Source organism: Megalops cyprinoides, chromosome 1 (genome assembly GCF_013368585.1).
Source record: "Megalops cyprinoides isolate fMegCyp1 chromosome 1, fMegCyp1.pri, whole genome shotgun sequence".
Taxonomy (NCBI): Eukaryota; Metazoa; Chordata; class Actinopteri; order Elopiformes; family Megalopidae; genus Megalops; species Megalops cyprinoides.
This window is the reverse complement of record NC_050583.1, coordinates 24,598,708-24,619,581: the sequence shown is the minus strand read 5'-3', so window position 1 is coordinate 24,619,581 and position 20,874 is coordinate 24,598,708. Positions and strand designations below refer to the sequence as shown.

General features: G+C 42.4%; 2 protein-coding genes across 3 annotated transcripts in view; both read right to left on the bottom strand.

The window, feature by feature from the left end:
- Window positions 1-2,981: 2,981 nt before the first annotated feature.
- On the bottom strand, window positions 2,982-3,530 carry bhlha15 (basic helix-loop-helix family, member a15). Its single transcript, XM_036520764.1, has one exon. It carries the CDS (start codon window positions 3,528-3,530, stop codon window positions 2,982-2,984), a length of 549 nt encoding a protein of 182 aa, XP_036376657.1.
- A 6,148-nt stretch (window positions 3,531-9,678) lies between these two features.
- The window catches only part of LOC118779014 (serine/threonine-protein kinase LMTK2-like), a 38,473-nt gene continuing 27,277 nt past the window's right edge, over window positions 9,679-20,874 (bottom strand). The window contains exons 10-14 of one of the 2 annotated variants that reach the window (XM_036530839.1): window positions 20,675-20,824; window positions 16,464-19,578; window positions 15,831-15,963; window positions 15,203-15,448; window positions 9,679-11,304 (exon numbers count right to left, since the gene is read on the bottom strand). In XM_036530839.1, coding sequence (XP_036386732.1) covers window positions 11,276-11,304; window positions 15,203-15,448; window positions 15,831-15,963; window positions 16,464-19,578; window positions 20,675-20,824 — 3,673 coding nt within the window. In that variant the 3' untranslated portion in view covers window positions 9,679-11,275. The remainder of the gene's footprint in view (window positions 11,305-15,202; window positions 15,449-15,830; window positions 15,964-16,463; window positions 19,579-20,674; window positions 20,825-20,874) is intronic. The other variant, XM_036530847.1, reaches the window with a different exon arrangement.

The window sequence follows — 20,874 nt, the reverse complement described above, 5'->3', positions numbered from 1 at the left end:
GAAATGGGTGCTGAAAGTTTGGCAGGGGCTATGGTGCACAGTGGAGGGCCTGTCTCTGTCTATCTCGAATTTAAGTTTTCATATAAAGAATGTTATGCTTGTCCTTCACACATATGAAGGTTCAGAGTATGAGCAGTGTATGCCAGTTGCTGGCAACAGGTATGTTGGTTTTTCTACGAGAGCTGGAGTTAGAGGAAACCTAGTGAAGGATAGTGAAAGCTAGGACAAAGAGTAAAACTGACAGTGAACGTCAGCAGAGGATCTGTTGTTTGAAAGTGGAATATATGTCTACAGACTTTCCCTCGCTGGCTTGTATTTGTCTGTACATTTGCCACCATGGAAAGGGTATGTGGATATTTCCTCAGCAGACAGTCACTATAAAAGATTTATCAAACTGCTACGTCACTGTCAAAACCACTAATTCTTTTTTTAATAATTAGAGTGTACTGTGAATGGCTGGAGGAAGCGACTGCTTGGGTGACAGAAAGTTTTATTTATTTGAAATGGTTGTCCTTGTGAGGCTTAAACACAAATCTGTTTCTTTCTCAGGAATTAATCACACCCCAGTTCTTCTGTCTGCATGTCATTGTACTGTATTGATTATATTATTATAGGACAAAGGCACTTGTTTTACGGGTTACAAATGGAATTCTGAATATTTTGCAGTTGAAAGATGTAAATAATGTTGTGTAGCAGACACTGAGATGAAAGTTTCATTTTCAGCACTTTTGAGGTCTTTGTTGGTGTGGAATAAGAAATATTTACAGTACTGAATGTACAGAAAAACAAAATGCAGATGACTTAAGAGGATGAGCGGGACAGCCAACCTTGGGCATTACATTATGGTATTTCAAAAAATTAAATGTATAACCAAAACTGTCCCTGTTCTGAACTTAAACCTGCCAAGGTTCCAGGCTAGTATACAAGTGTTGCTGCAGTCTTCTTGTGAGAGCTAAAATGTTAGAAAATCTGATTAGAAAATCTGTTTTCATAAAGCTTTCTCGTCTGTGTGTGCATAACTCCATAGTACTGCTACCACCCTCCAATATTACAGATAAGGCTGTATTTAAAGCAAAAGTCTCCCAGTAGGCTATCCACATCTGAAGTGAGATTTCTTTTATAATATCTACAGGCATTTCAAACTGAAATGTTTTTAGGATGGTCTTTTAAATGAAAAGATAATGGTATTGGTTTTGTTGACCATGACATTAGAAAGAACAACTAGCAAAGCATTCACTGGTACTGTACACCAAGCTATTAGAATGTGTTGTGCATATTTTCCCAATGTGTGCATGGTCAGTGTCCTCTCAATAAACATGTTTTATTGTTAACCTTTGTATGGTTGTTTCTGTATCATGTATCTGTCTGTGTACTGTATATGCATGGTTTGTCCCCCGTAGTAAGAAAATGGATTACATCAGCTTTTGCCACCACCTTTCATCACAACTTAAAGAAACTATTACAACTTGCACTGCATGTATATTCAAACCAGCAAGTTTATCAAAGGCTGTAGAAATTCAGCACAGCATTGATATTTTTTACTGAACAATCCTTTTTTGGATTACAGTAGAGTGCTTTTTAATGTAAGGAAAAGGCAGTGAATGAACTGTAAACACATCTTCCAGAAGTTCCCTGCAGAGCAACTTATCACATATTTCCAAGGATGACATCTTTTGAATGTTTATTGAATGTTTGATAGAGATCAGCAAGCCATTCGAATTACGTTTCCCTGTAACATTTACACACTGGAAATTCACACATCCAAAAGCATTGTCTTTTTGGATAAAATGACTAAAAGCATAATCACCTTCATGATTCCACGTACATAGAGCATACTTTGCATATTCTCAATAAGCAACGGATTTTCACAAGAGAGGCAAGTTTAGGCTTTTTTATTTACAACATGTGATTTATAGATACGAGCACATTACAGCATAGGATTTGGCTTGGTCAAACCAAATTTCCCAGAAGATATGCAAGTTTTCACCTAGGACAGTGTGGACCACTAAAAGTTTCAGAATACTGATGATATTTCAGTTCCAACTCTCCAGTTTCTCAAGAGCAATAGTTTTCAAGAATCATGTGTTCTCATCAGAGGGAATTCAAACTCCTGTTATTATTCAAAGTGATTCAGTTGTTTTTTATAAGTAAAATTCTAGGAAAGCCTTGTAAAACACTTGTCAATATCCTGTGTATTACTTGTATCAGTTACCACAAAAAGCAATGACCAGATGTACCAAGTACTCAGATGCATCACTGACATTTATTTCTCCTTTCTCTCCAAAGAGAGTGTTCAAGACTATCTTGTTAAACATTTTCTCTGAGGGCTTTTAATGGGGGCAACTCTGGAAAAAGATAGTAACTATAAAAAGTAAAACTCCACATTTAGAATGTGACTTCAGAATATAACATATGTGGAAACATGTTTGGACCTGAAAATTTGGAACCTTAAAATTTAAACCATTGTTCTGGATGCACAGTGATATCCCTATAATTACAGGGTGCCTGTCAAAAGCAGCCCTCTGGAACCTTTGGTAAAGTAGTAAAGTAAATGTACCTCCCAACCTTATTTGCATGAAAAGTTAGGATGAACAAGAGCTATGTTTGCTGAAGCGTGTTATCTCTTCAGACTTGACTCAGTGCCATTAACTGGCATACATCATTTTTTTACGGCAGGAGCAGCCTCCCATGGGAAATTGAGTCCAATGCACACAAGAAAACCAAAAATAACAAGAATATAAATTAAAAGTTAGCATAGGCACAGAAACACTCATCTGTGCCCTCTCAGTTGAGTGTGTCCTCAAACCCTGCTTCAGAAAGTCTTGGATACTGGAGAAGCTTCAGTACCAGTTTGGGTTTGGTTTTGCAGTCCAGTTGCAGACAAGCTAAGATGCACGGTACTTAGTGCGTTACAAAGTGATGCTGCTGTCCTTCTCGTTCACATCGATGCACATGTGCAGCAGTCTGCAGTTCTCTTTGGGCTAACTGCCTTGGCTGAAGTTGTGGATTTGAGTCAGGTACTCGGACAGGCTCTCCTCCCCCTCGTCCTCCAGATGCTGCTGGTAACACTGCAGCAGCCTAGAGGCGCTGGCCTGAGCCTGGCTCTCCGAGTGGGGCAGGCAGCCCCCTGACATGCCCAGGATAATGGTGGTGAGGGCTTTGATGTAGTTCTTGGCCAGGGTGAGGGTCTCAATCTTGGAGAGCTTCTTGTCCGTGTTGACGTGCGGGATGGCCTCGCGCAGCGCCTGGAAGGCGTTGTTCAGTTTGTGCATCCGCTGCCGCTCGCGCTCGTTGCTCTCCAGCCGGCGCACGTTCCTCTCCTTGGCGCTGCCGTGCTGCCGCCTGCGCCGGGAGCCAACCGGCGTCCCCCCTCTGTCCCTCCTCGGCCCTCTCCACCTCCCTCCGAGTCGCACGGAAACCTCGGAGCCCTCCTGCTCGCTGGAGCCTGGCTCCATCTCCAGCTGGAAGTCCGGCTCTGGTTCGGCCCAGGGCTGGTGTGCGTGCTTCGTCCCCTTCCTCTTCGACTTCATCCTCCAGCCACTGTCACGGCCCACTCTGGCCCTGTAATCAGAGCACAGCAACAGGGCAGTGAGGGCTGCTGTCAGAGTACATACAGCACAGGACAGCCCCCTTTCTGAGAGCACACATAACTGGACTCTTTGGGTCTAGGTCACCATCTTAAATTTGTAAGCACAATAATGATCAGCTAATGTTCAGATGTTAAAGACGTTGCTGATTTGATTACTAGATGGGTTGTCATAGTGAAAAAAGTTCAATATATATGCATATATGAATGTTCTTTGAAAACCTGTATTTAGTTATTGATGATTTCATAAAAGCAATCATGGCTGGGGCAAAGACACTTCCATTTTCAATAATTTGTCAGTCTGACTACTTATAAATATGAGCATAATATTCTCAACTACAACGTGTAATCATTTCAAGTGCAAAGAGGACTGCATGCTGTACTTGTAATCTACAAGGTTCTTATCTGGATGTTTGAGATAGCTTCAAGGTTACAGTCTAATGTTTTCATGACATCCATAATTTAGTACATGTAAGTAAGAACGATTTTGTTAGTTTTTGTTTATTATATTTTTTGCTAAGGGCCAACTTAATGTGCTGTAAAACACGGGAGATGTGACGTTCAACAGGCGTGCAACATATAATGTTTACCTACAAGCTTAATTAAAGTCATACCATATAATTCAAACACTGTTCAGCAAAGTTAAACATACACGGAGACGTTTGTCTGCCCCATGCGTTCATATTAAAAATAAGTTACACATCAGTAAATTAATAACTATCTTACATCCCGGGTGCTCGTTCATAATAGGCTATAATTTTGATATCGAATAATTATTGATTTTTCATCATACAGAATTAGAGCCATACAAAGGGAGGGCGGGGGGGGGGGGGGGGGGGGCATGAGTGGTTTCATTGCATTATTATTGCCCTATTGTCAAATTCACGGGGTAAAACAATCGACACTGACAAATGATTGAAATAAACCTGAGAAGTGAGTCAATTGCTTACCTTAATACATTGGCGAATGCAGTAAAACAGCTAACGGTATACGTGGCTAGAAGTGGGGGAAATAAATAAATAATGAAGCATGAGCTTGTGTTTTTTTTCTGAGACCACGTTACACCAAACATTTGTTGTCGCTTAAAATAAATTAAGTAGCACACTTAAAATATAAAGTTTGCTTCTAGTGTCTCATTCCATCCGTAATTTGCAATAAAAAGAACATTTCAATATCGAGCTTCACTTTCTCTTACCTGGAAAAGGAGGGGGAGATCGGAACGCAGGTGATCCGATATTTGAGGTTTTGCAGCGGCAGAATAATTGACGAAAACGTTATAAGTAATCCTTACAGAGTAAATGTCCGCATACCGAGGCGGGCCAGCCTAAGTCGCGGTCCAGGGTGAGATTGATCAAAACTGACAAGTGCAGGTACCTGTTGCCCTGAATGTACACGTTGCTTTTGTCTGGCCAATAGGGTGATTTCACTTCACCCTCTGACAAACGCAACTGCGCATTTACGTTTGCACAACGAACGCAAATTAATTCGTGTCTTCTTAGTAGGCGTTAGTCAATGAGAGAACGTGCGGATGCTGTTACTCATATTGTTAAATTTTACTGTTCACTGTCTAGACCAGTGTCTCCTTCCTGCCACCCCTCAATCCCAATGGACCGAGATACACATTTGGAAAAAAAATATGCATGATACCGTGCGATTTTTTCTGATTTAATATCCGAAATCATTCAGGTAATTTATTGGGCTTGAGAAAATTATGTTGGAACACGCGCTCATTATCACAGTAATTGGTTCGCGTACCACCCCTACATTTCTAATATACTCCTTTTTTCATTCATATGGTTAGTAAGAACACACTGTTAAGCATCCGTTCCCAGACGTGTGCCCATGGTCTGCAACTGCCTTTCGGAACATTTACCCAGAAACATTATGTGCCGTTCTGCTTTCTTTTTCGCCTCTGGATAGTTTTTAAGGAAAAATTGTTCATTGAAGTCCATAATTCTTGTTTTTGACACACTAGACAATTTATAAGCGTATAGGAGCGTTTATCCTCGTATTTCAGTCTGCCTAACAGTTTGCATTGTTAAACTCATTTTAATAGCCGCTCATCCAGTTAAACTTTTCCAAATATTTGCATTGAGGCATTTGCATTCCTTCGGGCTTTTACCTGTTGTAGAAGTGCTGGCTTAGCAGAGGCTGCTTGAGAGTTCAAATGTTCTTCGCAATATCGAAATTAACAGTAGGCCTACAGTATTTCTACTGACTTACCCCAGGTACATAAAATGGCACTATTTAATAATGTACTAAATACATACATCGCAAGCATACGAGTTTTGCTGCAAAAAGATGACCGAAAAACTAGAAAGTTTGTCAACAAAGTGCATGTGAGAGTACTTTTCACAGGATTCATCTACCTTAGTAACTCTCAAGGTAAAAGACAGTAATAGTACAGTGTGCCTGAACAATTCCATTCAATAAAGTTCAATATGCAGGATTAAAGCATCCACAATATGTAACTTTTAAGATGCAGTAGAATGGCACAGCTTAACTGAATTCAGTATACTTTATTATGTCATCCACTGCTACATTTCACTATACTTCTTTGTATGATATGAGTGCAGTGTAGAATCATAACATTACATTTTTGTCATTTAGCAGATGCTTTTCACCAGAGCAACTTACATAGGTTACAACTATATCCATTTATATAGCTGGATATTAACTGAGGCAATTGTGGGTTAAGTACCTTGCCCAAGGGTTCAAGAGCAGCAGCCTTTCAGCTGTGAGCCCTGCCCCTCACCACTATGCCACACTACTGCTGAATCAGCGTACACTAGCTATTCTAGAGGCGCATCTCCACTCAAACATGTCCAGGTGGACTTGACCAAGGCTAAGCTAAAAAGGCAGTTTCCATTTCCAGCCAGCTATGAGTCAGGTGGTTGAAAGCAGGCAACTTGAGGTATAGTCAGCTGCCTAGTATTCAATATGGCCATGCCATGGTTACAGTACATCTTGCAGCAGTAGGCGTGTTCATGGTACTGACAAAGAAGGAGGTAGTCTAGCACAACAGTAGGTAGATTGCACAATCTGACATAATTTAAGACATAAGGATATCTAGCCAGATGTAGACACTGTTCATAGTTGCTTGGAAGAGTGTGGGAGAAATTTTACTTTCATTTTATTCATACTGAGGGGTTTTCTGCTCGCTGACTAGCTAGCTAGCTAGCTATAAATAAATCAAAATGTCCACACCTAGGAAAAGACAATTGCCAGTAACCTAATGTTACAGATCAAACTACCTGATGCCAGCTTCTATGGCCATTTTATTATAATACTAGAATTCCTTTAAATTGGCCCCAAGTAACAGGGCTAATCTCAATGCAAACCTGTTCTATCTATGCTATTAATCAAAAAAGTGTTGTCAACAGTCTTAGTCAATGGAAATGGTGCAGCAGTTAACATGATACCTACCAGTCATTCAAACAAGTTTTTCCCCAGGTGGTTAATCTGACTTCTATAGGAGCTATCAGGCTAGCAGTCTTTTCAGCAAAATGTCATCTTCAAACTCAAAATTCCATTACAGTAACAATGAACTCAATAACAGGCAGGTGGATATCTGTAATAATGTTGGTAAACATACAGGTTACAGGAATTAACTATCGAGCTCAATAACCAGCAATCTACTGTCATGTAGTTTTGACTGGACCCACACACACAAGCTAGTCAGATAGCCAGAAGAAGGGGAAAAAGCTACTTTTCACTAAGAAGGTATAATAGCTGACCAACAAAGGGTCCACTTGCAAGACCTGCAGCTAATTATTTCAGTGACAAGAATGGAAAATGTAACTTCTGAAACAACACACATTTCTGTATTGTGAGCTCTGTATATATAAGAAGGAACAATGTTTATAAACATACCAATAATAACACAACCAACACTGAATATTGTGCTGTATACATAACGTAGTGGCTTACGAACTGTGGGAGTTAGTGTTTCATTTTCATATACAGACCGGAAAAAATCTGAAGAAAGTGTTTTATCCTGACAGACTTTGATAGTTGTGCTATGTTTCACATGTATATAGTTACTGATCTTCTAAGGAGTAAGGCATTAGAATACAGTATTGTAAACTACTATCTATAGTATCCATTATAATTTCAGTCTCATATAGCAACAGATATGGATGAAAAGAATGTTACACATTTTTCACCCACCTAGAACAAAACAGAAATGCTTTTCCCTTTCCTATTTCAGTCCCCTGTAAACACTTCAACATCCCCCTAGTTCCGTGTTTCCCAACCCTGCTCCTGGAGGCACACTGTCCTGCATATCTTCTATGTATCCTTCCTGCTTGACTAAATCAGGTGTGCTCAGCTAATCAAAAGTGCCACTGATGAGTTCAGTCAGGTAGGTAGAGCAGGGATAGATAGAAGATATGCAGGACGGTGTGCCTTCAGGAGCAGGGTTGGGAAACGCTGCCCTAGTTCACCCAAAAACACTGAAAAGCGGAAACAAAAAAGAAACATAGTGGCAACAAGTTTTCAAGGGAACCAATAAAATATAGAAGTCAATTTGCATTTATTCTCAGTATTAAATAAACAGTGTATTTATAAACAATTCATTGAATTACACTATGCATGATCAATATTAAGTAAAAATATTACAACTTTAAAAATGTACATATTTCAAGGACAAGATTACATTTTTCTGTTTTGTACTATTTTACTTAATTCTATTTATCTGCATCTATGTTTTAACCATCATATGTTGCCTTTAAGAGGCAAATAAATTACAAACTGAAACCTCAGAACTAGGACTTGATTACACCATTCCCCATTTACAGACAAGTTAAACATTTATAATAAACATTTATGTACATCAGTACCATTCAACATTGTTACACTTTTTAAATGTGCAAGATGAAGCAAATGTATACAGAATAAAACAATTTTCTTAAATAATATTTCAAGTTTGACTGTTGTACAGGCTGCTGGTATTACAAATATTTATCAGTACCTCTCAAAATACACTAACTGCTACACTCAATTAAAAAGGGCAAGTATCCACAACTTATCTCAGTCAATTGATAATAAGTGTTGTTCACTTACAAAACTTACAAAAACAATCTTTGGGATTCATCTATAATTTAACCAAATGAACGCTCAAGTAACACTAAACTAGGGCATCTGTATTTAACTAGCTAAAACTGAATGACTGGAAGAACTGCTAGCACTGTCTTCATGTGTATACTTCATATGTATACCCTCATACATACACACACATATATACACATACATGTGTGGATACATATATGTTATGACTGTATGTAAGTACATATCTTTCAAAATCATCATAAACTGTGTATAAAGATGTACCAGGACAGAGAACACCCATCTTGCTGATCCTGCAATATATCAGTTGAATGGTAAACATTATACATTTGTGCATATTTTGCCACACTCATACTGTAGGCAACAGATTATGAAGCCTCAACTTCAATAAACAGACACCATTCATTATGCAATGCAATGGACTGTATGGTCTAAAGAAAAAAACTACCACCAAAGCCTAAAAAAATCGATTAAAACAAATGTGAAATGATAACGATCTTAAACTAATGATGTCATTTGACACTTGAAAGCTTCTGGCCTCTGTATTTTGTAAGTAGCTTAAAGTCTGTCGATGAAACAGGGTTTATGTGTTCATAGCATCCGTAGTGTTTGCTTATCAGTAGTGTCCACAGTTCTAGTACTAGTTTGTTTCTGGCAGATTCAAGAAAACAGCCATTATTTGAATGCTTGAACCTTGAATATTGAATAAGGACAGATTATGAGGAGAAAATAAATTACATACATAGACATAAAGTAATTACATCTATTTTAGACACTGATGTGATATTAGAGTATGGGCCAACAAATAACAGTTCACAAACTTCTTTCCAAGCCCTTAGCGATAGTTCAACATGTAGACTGCTGTATTCATACTTCAAACACAATTAGTTCAACAACAGAACAAAACTAAAAAGAATACAACTTCATTGCACTTCTGTGTCCTGAACATGGCAGTTCATTTTACATTCTGGCATTAAAAAGCATCACCTCCTATGACTTACAGCATTGACAGTACATAAAAACAGGACAGAAACAAGCAAAAAGAGGTAACCTGACACATGGTAATAAGAGCCTCTATTTGTTTTTTTTTTCAATGCAATCTTCATTTGAACAACAGGAAATATAAACACAGATTCTGATTACTTTAACGGAGAAGTCCAATCAAAATCTCTAATCTGATATGCTGTATATGTAAAATTAAATGAATTCTTTTTCTTTCTTTTCATACGTGCCAGACGCATTGTCACCAGGAGATAGATCTGGAACTTAAACACTGGTCCGGAACCAGTATTTCAAATCTGGGTACCATTATTTAACACAATATATTGAATTATGGATTCTGGCCCGACTTCTATTTTAAATGACCTATACTGTACATAGTTCGCTTTCTGACGAGAATAAGCAACACGATGACAGCAGCAACATAATACAAAATATAGTGCTAATTTCCATAATCTTATAGGCACCTTGATACAACCCATAAATAACAAAAAAGACAACAAAGCTGATAAGCCTCACTGTTTGGGTCCAAACCTGGAGAGTCCAAGTGAGTTTTATATAAGCTTATATAAAAGAAACACTCAAATGTTCACTCATTTACATCAAACATGACACAGGCAAATGTCATGCCTGCCTTTATCACTCTTTACACATAGATCAGACCATTCACAGCAGACTCCATTTGTTTTAAGCAAATGCAGCACAGCTGCTGAATTCATTCTTGGTATCATTTAGCCCCTTGTGCCTTAAGATTCCCATAACCCCACTTCAGCAGTTTCAGACATTCTGACAAATTCCTTGACATTATGTAGTGACACTGTCTACTGGTTGTTCACTGAATAGAAAGATGTCTCTCGCTGTGGCTGTTTATTTTTGGATTACAAGAGGGTGTTGAATAAGTTTCTATTTGCGCGGAACTCCAAACCAAACAATGTAAAATGGAAACTAGTAACCAGTACAACTGAGCAATGGATTTCACTGATAAGACAGTTTTATCCCCAGATGTTTTGGGACAAATGGAAAAATTAGAGTAGCAAGGAGCAGAGCTATGAGAATTAAAGGAAATATCAGACGCCAGACAAAAGCTGCCTCTTTTTCAGGGTATGGAAAACTACAAGAGCGTGTTTTTAACCGTTTTAGCTGCTTCAGATGTGTTCATATTTCACACCCTTAAATGGATATCTTAATAGGTAGAAACACCCTCCAGAAAGAGGGATTTTTAAAAAAAAAGGCAAGAAAGACACCCAGAACACAACTGACAATATTTGACAGCTAACAAGAAGCAAGACACTTTGTACTAAAATTTAACAGAAAAGAATACAAGTTATATTCATGGCGACAGTTCTGGAGCTTGAGTAGGCCAAATCGGTCCATCTTGTCTTTTAAATGGAGTAAGGCAGGTGGGATTATACTGGGTGGTCTAAGACAACATCTGCCAGATCCAATAAATCTTCACTGCCACCTCCATTGGGAACAGTATGGCACTGCCGTAATGAAGCATCCGTAACTGTCGCACTCCAATGTCAGGTCCATATAACTCTTCTTACGTATTTCAAAAGGATTTAACTTCAAAAACACATGTCCTTTACTACTTCGTGAGCAAATGTCCCCTTTCGACAGCACTTAATCTTTCTCCCCATCTTCGCTGCTTCCTAGAATGAAAAAAATGAGCATCAGATCAATGTATTAGTAAGGTAAGGACAATATTAAGGCAAAGTAACCATATATTTATATATATATATATATATATATATATATGAGAGAGAGAGAGAGAGAGAAAGAAAGAGTCACTACTATTTTTCATCAGACCATCATTTGTCAGAACAATGGCAGGTAAGGGTGACTTGTAACGCACACCATAATTACATTAAAGAATGTGTAAGCAGTTGTTGACTATTCTTGGCACAACACTATTCTAATGTTCGTTGTGATGTATAGTTGAGTAGGAGGGGGGGTGCATACAGAACTGTTATGCAGAGCGTGATTGTGGCTACTGGTATGTGCTAAGGTTCAGTGGCGTTACCGGGATCCTTCTGTAACCGCAGTGAGCACCACACACCTGTGCAGCTCCCAGAGGGGCCTGCGCTGAGAGCCTGCACTGATGTCCTTGGTCTGCTGTACACGAGCTAGGTCCAGCACCACTGGCCCCTCCCCCATTCTTGCAGACTGTATCTAATCAGCGAGCACCAAAGCTGCAGGGCTGTGGAAACTTTCCTTTTGTCTTTGCTCTTCTAGTTCACGCTGTTTCCCCGGCTTCCAGCTTGTCGAAGCTGTATTTGCTCTCAGAAACTGATAACTTTGTGTTGAGCTCCCCTCAGGACTGTGTCATGGGAACTGACACCCCAACACATACGGGCACACACATACCTCACTGCAATCCTCCCAACTCTACACTGGCGCACAAACTGGACTTAAAGTCTGAAGAGAAGGTTATCAGCCATATTAACAACAATGAATGTAATATTTTCTTGTAAGATAACTTGGTGACATAACTTGATCTACTTTTATGTCCTTCTGCCGGTCTATTTTCAGCTGTGAAAAGACCCCTGCCAAGACACAGTAAACAACACGTTTGGCTAACAATAAAGTGTTTACAACCTAAAATGCATCAGTCAAATCAATGTCTTTAGTAGCATGATGGTTTAGTATTACTGCATGTCATACAGAAGTAACAGTAGCAGCTGAAGACATGCCTTATTATGAGGGGCAGCTATGTCTCTGCAGAATTTTGCTTTCATAAAATTTGTGCAAAGTGACAAAGGGACTACCTACCTATACACAGCAGAGAATTATCCTCCTTTCCAAAATTCTCCTCAGTCAAAAGAAGAACTGCCCCAAGGTAACTACCAACATGGCCACTAAGTTATGCATGACCAAATTATTTCTACACTGTTTGTTACACTAATAAAGAAAACATGCTAACATTACAGTTTCAAACAGAAAAAATAACATCTACTTGTGAGTCAACTCAGTTTGTATTCTCTGGGTGAGATGCATCATCTCTTTCTCGCCTAAAGATCAAATCATCATAGTGATCAACTGTAGCAGCAGAATGTGACAGAAGCCAATCCTCTGCTAAATTTGCATATTCAACACCTGTGTGTGAGAAAATCTCTTACGCTTACCAACAGTGTGATGGGCTGGAGACAGCTCTCTTGAGAATGCTCCTGAGGTCATATGAAATGGACAGATGTCCCTCAGCTTTGATCTCAAGAAGGACGTTTTTAGCGATGGCATAACCATACTTTGCTAGGGATACAAACAAAATAATAGCCTTCGCTTCCCTCTGTAGGAACCATGGTGGCTGGCCTAGCTCAGTTTCAGGGTGGCTGGCAATGATAATTTTGTCAGGCTGACCGGTGTCAGCTCAGCCTACAAGCATTACTGGCACTGGCCTACTTACAAGCGAGCTGTGAGCTATGGGAGTCTGTTTGCGGCATAACTAAGTTCCTTCCGTCTGTGCTTAGAACTGAGGAGACGAACACAGCTGGGGAAAAAGGAGAATGTTACCATGGCTGATCACACATGCCAGAGGCAGAAATTTAGTGACATGGACTCCTCCGCCAACTGCAGATCAGGTCTGGCCAGTCAGGTCTGCTTGATCTTGACAGAAAGCAGCATTCAGTGAGACATCACATGACATGGCTCTTGTTGCAGGCTAATGTAACATATAAAAGCAATTGTCATGTACTGCTTCAGCTCATATTAGCTCAGTTCCAACTCTGCAGTGGGAAAAGGATATGTGTCCCTCAGTTGCAAACTCAAGGCTGGAATAAATCTGTCGCTTTCTGCACCTGCTGTAGTTCAGGAGTGCAGTTCTCCTCCCCATCTGGCCCTTATATCCTTTCTCCTGCCACAGCTGGCACCAAGGACACACCTTAAAATAACTAAGCAAACACGACTCCCTATCACACACCAACTGCACCTGCTAAAGTGTGCACTTAAATGAGCCATTTCCTTCTTGTAGCCCCCAAAATGTGTATTTCCACTCCAAAAGATGATATACCTTTCAGCCTTCCATATTTTACAATCCTACCTCCACCTATATCTTATATCTATGTTTTATTTCATATTATCAAATGTATATGCAGCAACTGCATTGGTCTTATGCTGTTTTTTCAAAGTGTGATTATTAAAACACTTAAATACTCAGATGTATTTGTACTATTGCACTCATGTGTATTTATACTGTTGCACTCAACTAGATCTGTGTCAATGAAACTATGATTAGAAGATGTCAACAGGAAGGCTGAGAGTCCTGATGTGGATAAACCCTCCTGTGAATATATCAGAATCTATTTCCTCACATTGATCTACGGCCCATTCTAACAATGAGGCCAGTGATCCATGAATGAGCTAAACTGCACCCAGAGTGCACCTGCACCAGCCGTTTTTGACGTCATCCCGCACTCAGACACTGCCTGGAGAGGGGCCGACAGATGCCCGGGGAGAGTCACAGCTGTTGGGGGGGGGGGCTCCCGTACAATTGGCAGAGCAGGCCATTAAATACTGACTCATATGAAATCATAAAAAGGGGAAGGAACAAGTCACTCTTTCCATGAGCCCAAGGCTTACAGATTAGGAGGAAAACAAGCGTAGCCTCTTGTGTCATCATGACAACAGAGCTGGCCTTTGACAGCAGGCGGGGGCACTCCGCCAGAACAGTGGCGCTCAAGGCTCGGCCGCGACTCCCTCATTTCCCCCACCCAGAGGAATAGAGGATTATTAAAAGAACACACAACTACACTATGGCAGACAAACCTCAGCTGACTCCTTGATCAGAAGCATTATCTGAGGGAAATATTACTACCTGTATTTTTTGTGCCTGTGGCAAAAAACTTTGGTATTGCCCGTACTATAGTTATAGAACGGTATAGTCTTTGCAGCCAGTTTCACATAAACACAAATTAAAACAAATATTAGTTATCTATATCAAACAAATGCGACAAGGCATAAATATACGTATCATAAATGCCAACAACTTGCATAGCTCAGCACAGTGTATGCTGGAACTAGCCATGTATATACGCATGAACTGCATTACTTTTTTAAAAGAATTCCTATCCTGTGAAAAGCTCTTTTTTTCATGACACATTGTACCAGTCATGGCACATGGCATCCAAACACATTGTAGGCATGTAACCTCTTGCCGCAAACAATGCCTATGATATGTAACTGTGATCACAACAAATGAATGTGAATGGGGGAAATGCACATTTTCAGAGCCAATGTTTTGAACTGTGAAGCATCCCCACAGTATCCCGCTCAAGGGTGACCACCAACAGTTCCACAGAGGTGCTTGTATGCTTAACATAAGATGACTTCCTTACCTATTACATCACGTAGTCCCCTGTACCTTAGTAATAATGAAACAGAGATTTGTACTGTGTCAAACTAAATCCAGAGATAATGGTACCCTTACCATAATGGACCAGCACCAACTGACAGAACAGCGGTGCCAAAAGGAAAATGGTTTTCAACTTCAGGGTGCAGGCGAGAATGAAAGGAAGAATCAGCTTAGGTGAGTGTATCTTTGTGTGTGGGGGTCACCTTGCTCGATGTCAGAATCGGTGAGGTGGGTGAGGGAGAAGCTGGCGATGCTGGCGGGGGATATGGAGAACCGCGAGTAGGAGGACGTGCCGGTCCAGCTCTGCTCCGGCGCGCGGCCCGGAGGGGGCGGGGAGAAGTAGTGCGAGGCTGAGGGAGACGTCTTGGATGCGATGAGGTGACTGGCTGCCTTGCTGATGAAGGAGGGCTCCGAGGAGAAGTCGTCGTCCCACTCAAATCCTCCGCCTGCTGGGCAAAAAACGAACATTTACTCCGACCTGATCTGCAGCCCGAAAACCATACATTATCAATGCCGCTAATCCTTACTGTGCCAAGGCCAAGCTGAGGTCTTGTACAGTATGTTAATAAACAGACAGAATGATGGCTACATAAGCGCATTACATTGTCACATTGTTGTCACTTAGCAGGTGCTCTTATCCAGAGCCAACTTACAATTTTATATAGCTGGATATTTACTGGGCCAAAAGGCTGCTGGTTTGATTCCCCACTGAGGCGCTACCCTTGCCCGAGGGTACAGCAGTAGTGCCCCAGTAGGAAACCGAAACATCAACCGTTTGGTCACAAGCCCTGCACCTTACCAATACACCACACTGCTGCCCATCTACTGTACCTTCTTCATCAGTGGAGCTCTCGGAGTTGCCGAATCTGTTAAGGTAGCTCAAGGAGGGCGCCGGGTTGCTAAACTCAGACGCATTGTTGTTGGAGCCGCACGAGTGGTCCCCGAGGTCCTTCGTAGGAGTCTCCTGTGAAGAGACTGGGGGTTAGCTGTGTTTGTACACAGTGAGAGAACAGAGAGGACGGGACTCCGGGAGTGTCAGTGGTATTGCACCAATACATCAGTAAGCTCACCAATACATCTGTTATCTCACACTGCAAAGCGTAAATGTCAACTGATGCTCTTGCTCAATTCAAATATAGCTCTAATAAAGGGAATTAATTACATATACAAAATACATACCTGCACCCCTCTTCCTTATTGATATAACCCTTGCACAAAAACAGCTACTGCCCAACAAGAGGAAAGAACCAAGGTATGCTGCTAGAAACCAGGGCTGAAAAATCACTTAAATATTTCTATGTTATAACTCCTGCCTTTTACATTAGCGATGTTTACTGCATTTATTTTACCCTTGAATCATTTTAGCCACAATCAATACCTCTGATTTTCATTTGGTTAGCCAAATTTGTGGGGAAAACATATAAAAAATAATAAGAAAAACAAAAAATAAGAGTGAAAAAATACCTGATCAAAGAGGTAAACTGTGACATCATCGAAGAAGGACACAGCCTTCCTCTGGAGGTCGGCACTGTCGCCTCCCAGTGGTGAGGGCTTGGCGGCAGGGTGGCAGCTGGCCTTCAGCAGGCTCTTGAGGTTGCGGGCGTCACTGTTGTCTGTGATGATGACGGGCACCGGGTGCACGGCGTCATCCTCGCTGTCGGAGCTGGAGCTGTGCAGGCGGTAGGCGCGCGCCTCGTCATCTTCCTCGTCACTGTTCTCGTCCTCCTCGTCGGCCTCCGCGCCATCCTCCAGCCCGCCCGCCAGGGCCACGCTGTCCAGCTTGCCCAGGTATCTCCCCTCGACGTCAGGCTCTTTAAGCTTGGGTCCCTCTCCTGTGAGGGACCTCGACAGCCTCTCGCGAACCATGTTGTCTACAGCGGGCTTCACGAAGGCCCCCAATGAAGAGTCATCTGCATCTGGATCATCGCCAGCAGAAGACTCCGAATAGCCATCCTGAAAGCCAGGGATTGTCTCTGACACATCAGTTTCCTTGACATTGTCAATGGCCACCGGCAACTCCTTGTCCTGATCCTCCTCTGCAGTGACGATCAGCTCTGGCAGACCATTTCCACTGAGGGTCGGGGGGTCAGGGTCCTGCAGGTCCTCAGCAGCTGATGATGAAGGTTCAGGCTGAGCATCACTGTGGTCCTCTGCAAGCTGTGAGTCCGCCTCCACAATCTCGTCAGGAACTAAGGCGTCTCTGGTGGCACTGCTGAAACCAGTGTCCTGGGAGCCTCTCAGCCGAAGATAGCCTTCGCTAGAGCTTGCACCGTTGATGTCCTCTGATCTCTTATCAGGCTCGGACTCATTGTCAGAAAAGTAGGCCGAGTCTCTGTAGTTGTTGTTTCCGCCAGCAAAGGGCTCACCAGCAGGTGCAGTGGGACCTCTCTGGAGGATGGATGGGATCTCCTCGCGTGCAGAATCAAGTACACTCTCCACCTCTGAAACAATGATCTCTGGGGGTGCAGAGACCTCCACAGCCCGCTCCTCTGCAACGCTGGCTGCACCATCCTCAGGGGAGGTATCCTTCACAATACACTGGGAGTTCCATTCAGGAGACTCCAAGTTCTCTGTTTCATAACCGCTGTCGGCAGTTTTGTAAGGGGGCTGGAGTTTCTGAAATGAAGCAGTACTGACCGCCTCCACGGGACTCACCAGCGCGTGAATATCCAAAGAATCCAGGGAATCGGGGGTCTCAGCTGAGGGGTCAATAGTCAGCAGAGAGGCTGACACACTGTCATCGAGAAGACTGTCTTGACTTATCTGATCCGGGCAAGGAGCAGAATCCAAGACTGAAGATGTGTCCTGAGATGCAATGTTTTTTGCAAGGTTAACCAAGGGTTCATCTAGGTCGCACGCATTAATTTGTGGCATCTCAGAGGGCACTATGGGTAAGCTGCTTTCTTTAACTGCATTTCCTGCTGAGCTGTCACTGCCGTACCCTACTGGAAGGTTGTTACCGACAACACCTGTATGGACTTGGACAGAAGGAAGAACAAGGCTAGGCTCTGAAGAGTCTTTAATTCCTACAGAATGCACATCTTCCTGTGAAGCTCCAAGACTTTCTACAAGGCTAGGGGTTTTGGCAACAGTACACAAAATGTCTTTAGTGGCACTTTCACCAATCAAGGGGGATTTGTGGCTATTTGTTGGACTTACAGTGATTTCTGTACTGTTGGAGGTAGTGTCAAAGGTAAAATCAATCCCAGATTCAGATGAATGGAGTTTAACACATTCTTCATTGGAAGAGCTTTTTTTTAACTGTAGCTGGTCAGTACAGCTTTCTCCAGCGACCAGGGTACTTGAAGGCACCAGTGTTTCATTTTTTCCTAAAGGCTGCAAGTTATCATTTAACTGTGGGAATAACGAGTCCAAAAACTCATCCTTCAGGGACGCAGAATCCTCTGTTAAATTTACCTGGCTTTGCAGTTTATCAGCTTTGCCTGACAACATGTCCACACTCTCGCCAGAAATCATTGCTAAGTTGATTTCTGAAATGCTGTTCAAATCAGTTTCTAAAGCTTCCTGATCCAGATCCTTGTTTCTACCTGAGGAATAAGAGCCCTCCTTCATAAGACTGTTCTCCTGGAGGAACAAGAAGTTGTCTGTCAGTTTTTTTGTGTTCAGAAGCTGCATTACATCTGGGTCCTCCTCCACATTCTCCAGGTAACTGGACTCCAGATCATCCCCTAAAAAAGACGAGCTGAAACTCTTCTCTGTGATCTGGGAACCATCCTCAAAAGAAGCCCCCTTTTGGAAACTGTGACCGTTGAGCTCTGGCAGCTCCAGGCAGCCCGTGCTCCAGGAGATGGAGTCATTGAGCTTGGAGGTGCCCTCACAGAAAATGTTTGTGTGGCAAGGACTGTCCACATCACTGGAGGACCACGCCTGGTTCTCCAATGTATTGGATTCCTTGGAGTCTATGCTGTGGTGGAAGAAATCAATATCAGTGCTGGACTCTTCCAAGCGCATGTTACGCAGGACCACATAATGCTGCTTGTCGTGCCCCAGCTCGCTGTTAGGGTCAGCAGGGCCGCAGTTCTCATCCACTTCCAGGTTACTCTCCCCCTGCTCCTCAAGCTGGATGTAGTATTCGTTCCCGGTAGCTGCCTTATGTGCGTCAAACACCGGCAGGACCTCAGGGACACCGGTGGAGAGGCCATGCGTCCCCACGTACTCCCCAGACTGAGGGAACAGGGGCTTGTTAAGCTGTGGCACTGGGAAGAACATGCTGTGGTAGCTGAGCGTGGTGTCGGCGGCCGAGCGGCCGTGACTGTCGTAGTGGTCATGCTTGGCCGCCTCCCACACATACTCGAAGCTGAGGCCGCGGCTGGTCTCCGTCACGGTCAGCACCTCATCCACCTCGCGGCTCAGCCCCTCGTCGGGGAACTGCTCCAGGATGGGGAAGGACGTGTGGCTGGCCATCCGAGTGGAGGGCTTGAGGGAGTTCCAGCGCTGCTCGAAGTCGTCCTCCGACTCCTTCTGGCCCTGCATGCGGAGGTAGGTGAGCAGCCGGTGCACCTCCTCGGCCGTGGCCCTCTTGTCTGCGGGGAGCCAACAGAACTGCAGGACCTCGTACCTGCGGGGAGACAGACAGGGTGACCTGGCCTGAAATTTATCTATTGCACCAAATATTCTTACCTGGAGCGGTGTCTGGTCTGATCTCATCCGTGTTTTTCCCAATAGATTTAACCAATACTCACTGATGGGTTTAAATGAATAGCAAGCTTTATTTGGACACATATTTTGATGTGATGAAAAGTTAAGCAATTTATATTTTCCTCAAGAAATGATTACACTTAAAAGCGTATTAATAGATATTAGATCAACCAGGATTACATGGCATAATTCAGATTATTCTACTACTGGCACATTATTCTGTCCTTTTCAAAAGTGGTTTAGTAAAATACTGTAGACTGGTATCTTTAAAGTTTATTGATTAAAAAAAATTGAACACACTTGTGTTGACTTTAAATATCAAATATATATTGACAAATGCTATTGTCATATTTTGTGTCATATTTATAATTCTGTTCTAAAACATATCTGTACTTTGAACTAACATCAAGTGGAAAATAGCTAGCAATAATCGCAATAGCGAATTTATGCCATGCAACATTGGGTGCCTACTTAAGCATCCTGCAAAAAGAGGATGTGTTAAATTTATCACTAAGCCTTTCTTCCAAGAATGACCGAGAATTCACGGCATCATTACAGAATCTATTATTTTCTCCAGCCCCTCTCACTGCTGGCCTAAATAAATATTGGTACCATACACCAGCATGTACGCATTAGGAAACATTTCCTCTTCAGTCACCAGGCAACCGTTAAAAGGGTGACTCAGAAGAGAGGATGAGAAGCTGACTCACCGAACGCTGTGACGAAAGCAGAATCAGACTACACATGAACACAGACGGAGACTGACACACACATGCGCCCACGCCCACACACACACACACACACACACACACACACACACGTACACATGCACACTCTTAGACACACGCATTCTATGTATGAACCCAGATGGACTGAAACTGATTTGCAACACAATGTCTTCACAAGGGACCCCTGAAACAAGTCTTTGGGATGCCACATAACATAAGCAAACAGTTACATGTGAGTTCTACAGCAAACTCACAGACAGTAGAGGCACACACTGAAGACGGGCTTACCATCTGTCAGAGTAAGGCAGCTCTAGCTGTGGCTTGAGCAGTTTAATCTGTTGCTCCTTTATGACGTGGATTAGCACCTCTCTATCCGACAGGTGCGGGTAGGGCTGGGTGGCATTCTCAAATAGCTCCCATAGTGTGACTCCCAACGCCCTGTAAACACAATAACGACAGGGCTTTCCATTTAAACAGCACACCAGCTG